General features: G+C 43.5%; 1 protein-coding gene across 1 annotated transcript in view; it reads right to left on the reverse strand.

Moving 5' to 3' along the window:
* Positions 1 to 9,701, reverse strand: part of LOC101639295 (RRP15-like protein) — a 55,338-nt gene that overhangs the window by 25,129 nt on the left and 20,508 nt on the right. The window contains exon 2 of the mRNA XM_045298696.1: positions 3,106 to 3,368. Coding sequence (XP_045154631.1) covers positions 3,106 to 3,368 — 263 coding nt within the window. The remainder of the gene's footprint in view (positions 1 to 3,105; positions 3,369 to 9,701) is intronic.

Genomic DNA, 9,701 nt, shown 5'->3' on the forward strand with positions numbered 1-9,701 from the left:
AGGTAGAGGGAGAGTGGGTAGGAAAGAGGGAACCGATTACAAGGAACTATATGTGACCTCCTCCCTGGGGGACGGACAACCGAAGAGGAGGTGAAAGGAGACATTGTTCAGTCTAAGATACTGAAAAATAATAATTCATAAATTATCAAGGGTTCATGAGGAAGGGAGGGTAGGAGAGGGAGGGGAAAAAAGGAGCCGATACCATGGGCTCAAGTAGAAAGAAAATGTTTTGAAAATGATGACGGCAACAAATGTATAAATGTGCGTGACACAATGGATGGATTGTGATAAGAGTTATACGAGCCCCCAATAAAATGATTTTTTTTAAAAGAAAGTGACTTCTTTAACAGAATTATTAGAGAACATGTATCCATATTTAAAGGAGAAGCATCATTTTTAGAAGCATCCTATTTATACAATGATTATTTTTGCCTAGAGTTAATCATCATAATATGTTTCCTCTCTCTGTGGCACACCTGGCCGATAGCCTTCCTACATGCGAGGATGCTTCAAAAATGTCATGCCAAAAGTCGAATTAAAAGGTAAAGGAATTTCCCCACAACCTTTTTGAAGCCCTCTTGTATATGCCACACCACTCACAAATTACAACAAAGCAGAAGGAGTTAGCAAATAAGAAAATCCTCAAGGCCCCATAATCCCATGTAACACTGTTCCCAGCAGCAGCCAAAGCCCAAGCACCTGACGTGGGACAATGCTTCTCCATGTCCCCTTCCCAAGCCAACATGTCACCAACCAGCAAGCATACTGAAGATGAAGAACGCAGCATCCAGAAGTTGGCAAGCGTCAAAACCAGTAAAAAGGGCCGATGAAAATGTCTCCTTTTATTTCTTCTTTTCTTCCACTCATGTATTTCTCATTTTATAGTAAAGAAAATTTATAATCACAGTGGACCTTACTCCTAGTCTCACTCTTCCCCAAACCAGAGGGTTCATTTTAACTGTCATAATTCAAATCATACCAGAAAAAAAATTAATCTTACTTAAAAGAGCTGTAAGTTCATTTTAAATGATCTTTAGTACTCCTGGGATAAAAGGCATGATCCTCCAAACAGTTCTGTTTTAACGCTGAAAGATTCTTGTATTTATGATTAGAAATCAGTAGCTGATAAAGTAGAAACTCAAACATTAAGAATTTTTTAAAAATGAGGAGCTGATATCAAGGGCTCAAGTAGAAAGCAAATGTTTTGACAGTGAGGATGACAACAAATGTACAAATGTGCTTGACACAATGGGTGTATGTATGGATTGTGATAAGAGTTGTACGAGCCCCCAATGATTAAAAAAAAACAAAACATTAAGAATGAATGTGAATTTACATTGACGTCACTTAAGAAATCCATACAAAACCAAATCACACCATACCCAGGTCCATTCCGATTCAGTGACCCTGTAGGGCAGAGTATGGAAGTAGTCTTCCAAGGCGACATATCAGGTCTATGGAAGCAAACCACCATGTCTCACTCCTGCAGAGCGGCTCGTAGGTTGAGTTGCCAACTTCTTGACAGCAACTGAGTTCATAAAATGAAACTCATAGAAAATCCCACTCTTTCAATCCCACTTTTCCACAAACTTTTTAAGGTCACCTCACATACACAAAGCACTGAAACCTACTGTCATGTGTCTGTCGTCTCTAACGCTCAAAGCCGTGGCCTAGAACAGTTAGAGATGCGTTCCTCTTGGCTGCAAATTATTGTTCACACGGAACATTACGACTAGAGGTAGTTTTAAGCACTTTTGTTTTTTCTAAAGCCTCTTCTAACGAGCTTGGAGCTAGAAAATAAATATTCGATTTTCAGTTGAAAAGCTATCAGTAAGATTTAGAGACAAAAACTATCTTAAAGTCCAATGTGAATATTAACTGAATAATGAAGTACATGTGTTCAAGCAGTGTTTGAAAAAGTTCCACCTTTAAATGGTCTTTCACACAGCGCAACCAATATTAAGAATAAAGAAATACTCTACTTTAAAAAATAAGGGGTGGTGAAAGTTAATGGAAATATGTCAATTTTGACCAATTTTTCTTTTATTTTTACCAATAAACAAACCAGTTGCCTTCATATCAGTCCAAGTCAAGAAGAGCCCAAGTGTGCCAGAGCAGAAACTGTCCACAGAGCTTTCACTACATATTGTTTTAATTTATGTAGATTGTCAGGCCTTCCTTCCAAGGCACCTCCACATTTTTGGTTAGCAGTAGAGCACCTCAACCATTTCTACTACCTGGGTGCTCTTAGAAGTCAGCACTGCTAAACAGCCAGCACAGTTTAAGAAAATCATGTTTTTCTTCTAGTAGGAAATAATACTTATTGCTCTAAGTACACTTCAACAGAGACACTTCGTCAAGTATAAGGAATAAATATACTATATCATGGTTTCTTGATGCTTACAGGAAGTACACAATAGCAAATTCATGTCCAACTTTTGCATGTTAATTAACAGATTATATAATAATCTAACTTCTACTGTTAGTGGTGGAACAAAAGGCATAATGAACTCAAGTTTGTCTAGCAAGTTAATTATCTTAAGACATCCTCACAGATATTCTATTCACAGTGACCCTATGAGACCCAGTAGAACTAACCCACAGGGGTTTCCGACATTGTAATCTGTACAGAAACAGGATACTCCATCTTTCTTCCCAGGAGCAGTATAAGTGGGTTCGAACTGCTAGTATTTCATTCTCAGCCAAGCCCATAACCACTGCGCATTTAGTTTATATTAAAAAATAGATTTTCAACAACAAAACCAACATGCTTCCTATGTAACCTATTCAAGCATCAGGAGGATAAAATCAGAATATGAACTATTAACTAGAATAATACATTGCTACACAGGAGTCATTGTCATATTTATAATTACTTGGTTTTAAAAGTATAAATTTCCTTGAAGTTCAGGTTTGTGTTGCTTTGCTTAGAAGATTAAAAGTGAACATGCTCAATGGAGTAATTTAGACTAACTTCATCATGGTTTGTACCCTTATATAAAAAGCAAGTTTAAACGCGGAATGTCAGTTGGATAAACGCGGCAAAGAATCCTCTGGTAGAGATAAGAATTCAGCCAGGCAAACAATCTCATCTAAAAGACACACCTGTTTTCGTTTCTCGAGTCTCTCTTGCTTTAGCTTTTCTTTCTCCTTTTCCAGCTCTTTACTTTTGATCAGAATGGTGGGCTTACTTGTAGGAGTCTTTCTGTTAAGAATTTTAGCCATGGCATCTGCCCAGCCTGTGTTTGTCCCAACACTAGATGCAGCATCATTTTCACTTTCTTTGTCACAGGGTTCAACATCCTCCTCATTGTCAGCTTCTATTGCTTCATCATCGGACAAGTCGTCCTCTTCCACTCCACCGCTCTCTACAGAAACAAACGAGTAGAAACAAATAAGACTTTATTCTCTAAGGAGAGGTTGCCAAAGCGATGACCCATTTCGGGGGCCCTTCATGAAGCTAACAGCTCTCCACCTGGCTTCTGTAGGAGGAGACATCTTCCAGTCCCATTGTTGCCGAATCAGTGGAGAACAAGAGGACCTCACACCCACTGCCACCGGCACCAAAGATCTGACTGATCATGCCGACAGGGGCGGCCACAGCGGCTTCAAAACCTGGGAGGCAGGCACCAGTCAACCCCACAGCCCTCACTGCACTCCTGCTGTCACGCTGGTGAGAGAGGCTGCGGAGGGCCAGTCAGCGTGTTACTTCACCCACAGACCTTACTTGTGATATTCAACCTTACCTGAAGCTCATTCTAAACACAAGTAACAGCAAAAACATCAATCTACCAAGCAAATGTTATGATTTGATCAAATGAACTTCTCTGATGAGTTGGCACAGATATTGAATCTAGTCATGACGATATTATAATGAACCCACAGGCAAGAAAAACTAAAATCCACCCTCACTTACTGTAAATAGCTTGCATAAAAATACTGAGTGTTTTTAAGCTTTGGGGGAACGAAATGACCTAATGAAGTAACATACACCCAGAAGAGAGATGACAGAATTGCACTGTGGGCCGACAACGGAATGAAAATGGCAAGCTCCGAGGTGACGAGCCGAAGTTGTACATTGTTGTCCCCATGGTGAGGATCTAGAGACCAGCTCATTTTACAAACCTGACATTATGTGAAAACGGTGGATGACCACAAAAGAGGAGAAATAAAAGACAGCTACATCATTCTATAACTGTCTGATGTCATCACCTATATCTGCCAAATCTCTAAGAAAGGCCTGTCCAAGCGAACGCATATGTTGCTCACGCACCTCAGTGTTTATTACTACCAGATGTATGCTGTTAATGCTCAAAATAGTCAAAAAAGCAGATTTAAAAAAATACTTTTATTGGGGGCTTTTACATCTCTTATCACAATCCATACATTCCTCCAATGTGTCGAGCACATTTGCACACTGTGTTAGCCTGGGTAGACTAGAGAAACAAATTCATAGACACACGTGTATAAGGAAGAGGTTTATATACAAGAGCAATTGTACTTTAAGAAAACATCCCAAACCAGTCCAGTCCAAGGCCATAAGTATATTAGCCCATACATCCGATACCAATCTATAAAGTCCTCTTCAGACTCACAAAACACATGCAATGAAGCCAAATGCAGGACAATCACAAGCCAGTGGATAGAAAGTCTTTGGGTCCAGTGTGGTTGTAAGCATCTCAGTACTGGCAGGGGTCTCTCTGTGGCTTCTCCGGCTTCAGAGGTTTGTTTGCATCCATGTGGCTTGTCTGGCTCAGGGCAACGAAGGTAATTCCATGTGTCTTGTCAGGGAGTGACAGAGAGAAGTGTCTCCTGCCTCCAAGGAGGAAGTACCGGATTTCCCAGAATTCTCAGAAGGTCATGCCCACACATGCCTCATTGGGTATGATCTGATTGACAAGCTAGACTCCACCCCTACACTCTTAATCTTCAACTTGACAAATGATTATATATCTAGCACACACATATGCCGCCATCATCATTTTCAAAGCATTCTCTTCCCACTCAAGCCCGATATCAGCTCCCCCTTTCTCCCCACGCCCCCGCTCCTCTGCCCACTCTCCCTCACAAACCCTTGATAAATTATAGATTAGTTTTTCCATATCTTACATCGTCCTCTACCGCGCCCCACTCACTTTTCCATTATTCGTTCCCCTGGGACGGGGGTTCTAAGTTAATCTTTGTGATCGATTTCCCCCTTTCTTTCCCCTCTCCCCTAATCCTCCTGGTATCTCTACTCTCCTTCTTGGCCCTTAGGGGTTATCTATCCTGGATTCCCTGTGTTGCAGGCTCTTATCTGTAGCAGTCTGCATGCTCTGGTCTAATCCAATTTGTAAGGTAAAATTGAGGTCATGATAGTGGGGTGAAGGAAGCACCAAAGAACTAGAGGAAAGCTGTGTGTTTCATCAGTGTTTTACTGCACCCTGACTGGTTCATCTCTTCCCTGAGACCCCTCTGTGAGATGATGTCCAATTATCTACAGATGGGCACTGGGTATCCACTCCGTACCCCCCACATTCACCTTGGGTATGGTTTTATTCTGGGTCTCAGATGCCTGATACCTGATCCCATTGACACTTCATGATCACACAGGCTGGTGTGCTTCTTCCATGTGGGCTTTGTTGCTTCTGAGCTAGATAGCCGCTTGTTTATCTTCAAGTCTTTAAGACCCCAGACACTGTATCTTTTGATAGCCAGGCATCATCAGCTTTCTTCACCACATTTGCTTATGCACCCATTTTTATGTTCAGCAATCGTTTCGGGAATGTGAGCATCCAAAGTGTAGATTTTTTTTACTATTGCCAATAGATATGAATTCTCAGGTAACAATTTAGCTGACAAGGGAAAAGTACATGCATTATTGCCTTTAAAGGTTCCCAGAGGTGGAATGGAAAACAGCTCGAATACTAACTGAAAGGTCAGAAGCTCAATTCCACCAGCTGATACCTGGGAGGAAGATATGGCAATTTGCTTCCACAAAACCGTGCAGCCGTGGATACCTATGGGGCAGCTCTCCTCCATCCTCCAGGAGCACTGTGAGTAGGAGTCAACCACCAACAAGGGTGAGGATTGGTCAGTTTTACCATGCTCTGGGTATAAAATGAGATGCCTCAGAAGGAGGCACAAAGACTCCCATGACCATCAAGAAGGAAGAGCCATGAGTGAAGCGTGTCTGAAATGTACACACAGAGAAGTGATGGTGGCCATAGCACAAGACAGAGTAGCAAGCTAAGCTTCCCTGCCCACAGAATGAGGAAAGCTGAATGTCTTCAGGCAGGAAGCTGCCTTGCAGAGTGGGGCACCCTTTGGGCATTTATCAGCAATAGAGGAGTTTTAGAACACATGTCCAAGCAGGGCAAACGCCAAGGGACCTGGTGGTGGAAGATTAGAGAGAGGCATGGCTGTCAATGGCTGGGAAAAAACATTGAACCGTAGAAATGCATCTTTAATATTTCTGATCCTGAGCCTTGTAACCTGTTTGCTTCCCTAATAAATCCCATAATCATGAATATAGTATTATCTTTGAGTTCTGCATGGCCCTTTCCGTGGATTATCAAACCTAGCACAGAAATAGAATGCCCTGGGTTGGCTGGTTGGGGTCAAAATAGGTTGGAGCTATGTCTGATCTCTGCTTCATAGGAATCATTCATTGGGATACTATAGTCTTTTTTATAGTAATGTATTACCGTGTCCAATGTAACAGGAAGATAATATTTCTGACATTAATTTCATCTCATCTCTTGAGTCTAAGCTATGACTGAAGATAGAATTAATAAAAAGACCTGACTTTCAGGTATTGATTTTGAAACTCCTAATCTTGGTATTACTTATACTTAACATTTTCGTGTGAAGTGTTTAGAATTCAAGAAATGAAAAGCAAATAGTCAAACATTTAAAACTACGTTTATAATTTTTAAAAATCTTAACATATTAGAAAACATCAAAAATGAACCTCAAACACATGAGCATAAATTAAGTTTTTTGTAAAAAAGTAAACATTATGTAAAATTACAATTAAACACAGAAAGCAAAATAATTCTTACATCTCTTTAAAGAGAAACTAATTTGCTACATAATTTAATTTGAAGCTTTTTGTGTATCATGACACTGAAAATATAATAAATCTGAAGGCATGAATAGCCCTAGGCTTTAATGTGTAAATATGGATGATATAAGAATTACAATACTAACCAGAATATTTTTTTAAAACTATCTCCAGATTGCTAAACAAAATTTAATAATGTTATCATTCTAATCAAATCTGCCTGTCTACTATGTAGCAGATTCCAGGGCCATAAAACGGTTTCCCCTGCAGGCATCCCATAGGACCAGTGTTTGGAGAATGTTGTTCATTGAACACCACACACACAAAACTTTGTTCATTGCATACCACACACACAAAACTTACATGTGTTTTATTCCCCAGGTTTAGCAGCATCAGATAGATGCTAGTTGTGTTAGTATTTTAGAGAAACAAATCCACAGAAACTTATGTAAAAGAAAGTTTTATATAAGGATTAAGTGCACATCAAGAAAACATCCCAATCCAGTGCTGCCCAAGCCCACAAGTCCAACATTAACCCATATGTCGAACACCAATCCACAAAGTCCTCCTCCATCTCACAAAACAGACACAATAATGCCAACTGCAGGAGGAAAGCCAAATCAGTGAATGTGTAAAGCATCCCAGCGCTGGCAGGGGTCTCTACACGGGTGCTCCAGCACCCTGGGCTGCATTGGGGTAGGTCCATGTGGCTTCTCCTCAGGGATGTCTTTCAGGACGTGAGCCTTGCCAGCTAAAGCAGGGAACTGGCTAAGGCAGCTGCACCCTGGTGCGACCATCACAAAGCAAGAGACCAGAGAACTAGAAATAAATAATTCTTTGAAAACATTGCTTCTTGTAAGCATTTTCCTAAACATGAAAAGGTAAGAGGGCTTAAAAGTTTGAGTCATTAAAGAATTATTTGGGTGATTAAAAGCAGAAAAAGTATTGAAACAAAGTCTTGATAGTCTAGTAAAATGTCAGAACTACAACACTGATACAGTGTTTCGTGGTGCACAATTCAGAGAAAAAAATTGCAGCAAACCTTAGGGATTTCAGGTGCACTGGAAAGGCAGATAAAGGCTTTATGATCATCAACTGTTGTGTGCCATGGGGTCATAGTAACCCCACTGCAGGGTAGAGCAGAACTGCCCCCCACGATTCCCAAGGGTGTAATCTTCCCGGGAGCCGACTGTCAGCCTTCACAACCAGATACTTCAATGTACCACTTCAAAACCTTGGCTTCTTGTATTTGGCCTGCTTCCTACCTGGCTTGACTACCACAGTGTGCATATTATGGACACACAATAAATCCTATTTTATACAACCTACACTCACCCTATCATTAAAAAAAAATACCAGAACTTGCTATTTTATAAAAAATGTTCAGGTAAAGATGGTGGACCAGGGGACCCGCATACTTTGAGAGCTCTCTCGAACAAGGCGGGTTTGGTGTCCAGGTAGCCAAGTGGTAGGAGACTGGTGAGTGAAATATCCCCCCGGGCCAGCACCCCACCCCTACCCCACACATTTGTCCTGAGCCGGGGCCTCAGTGATCCAGGACCCAATTCATGGGACATCGCGGGTCACTAAGCCCCTGCCACCGGAGTTGAGACTAGTGATAGCCCCACTCCATCCCCAGACTGGAACCCCTCGCCCAGACTCGCTTACCTACTCTGCTGAGACACGCGCAATGGTGGCGGGATGCCCGACAGCAGCTGCCCACTCGTGGAACCACACTAGGAGAGTAGCTTCTCCTTCCCGTGGGTCCCCTCTTCCCAAGTGGCAGTGATCTGCCCTTGGGCCCGTGTCCCTCCCTCCATTCACCCAAGCCCCGGGCAACTGACCTGCAATCTGCCGGGGGCTGCCAGGGCGACCATCCACCCCCATTGCTGCCTGGGACCTCTCCACCAGCACCCTGTTTGCCAGCCGCCCGACCCCGTCAGCCTGGCTCCCGCTCCATTCCGGGACAGGAAAACGGAGTCGTGCACTTCTTGCCGGCGCCAAGCACGCTAAACCTGCCTGCCACGGAACAGTGGGCGCTCCTGCCCACTGGGAACGCGAGTGACAGGGCTCTACACGCTTTGCCAGAGAGACCTTACCCTCCCAGGTGTGCTCAGGGGTTTTGAGTGCCCAGCGCTCCGAGCTCGGAGTCTGCTGCTCGGCGCGCTCCCCTCAGGGCGGAGAGCAGTCGGCATTGTCAGCTTCTTCCCGCCAGAGCCTCTGCTGTACGATCTGGCTCAGACCACGTTGCTAAGGAGCCTGCACCGCTCACAGGGCTGGCAGCTCAAGCCATAAACACTCAACTGCTAGGGAGCCTGGGACGCAACTTTCCAGTCCCCACTGGAGCTGTCTGTGTGCTCCGGCCAGCTCTAATCACTGCGGTGCCCCGCGGGATCCCCAGCACCAGCTTCCAAGCCTGCCCCAGCCCTCTCCAGCCGGCATAGGAGGCGGGCATTGCGGCCTGTGCCTTTCAGCTTGAGAGCCCAGGCTTTCCCGGATGGTGCAGGAGGCTCGCCCTGTGGGGATTCCCCGGCCTGCGGAGCCTCTGCCCACAGGCTACCGCCCGTGTAGCATCTGCCCACAAGTTCCACTCTACAGGCCTGCAGGGACCTTGGAGGGCTTGCTAATCTAAAGAGCATTTTCCCCTCACATAGCC

This window comes from Echinops telfairi, unplaced genomic scaffold (assembly GCF_000313985.2).
Source record: "Echinops telfairi isolate 266 unplaced genomic scaffold, ASM31398v2 ScPeMD7_7441;HRSCAF=8479, whole genome shotgun sequence".
In the NCBI taxonomy this organism is placed as follows: domain Eukaryota; kingdom Metazoa; phylum Chordata; class Mammalia; order Afrosoricida; family Tenrecidae; genus Echinops; species Echinops telfairi.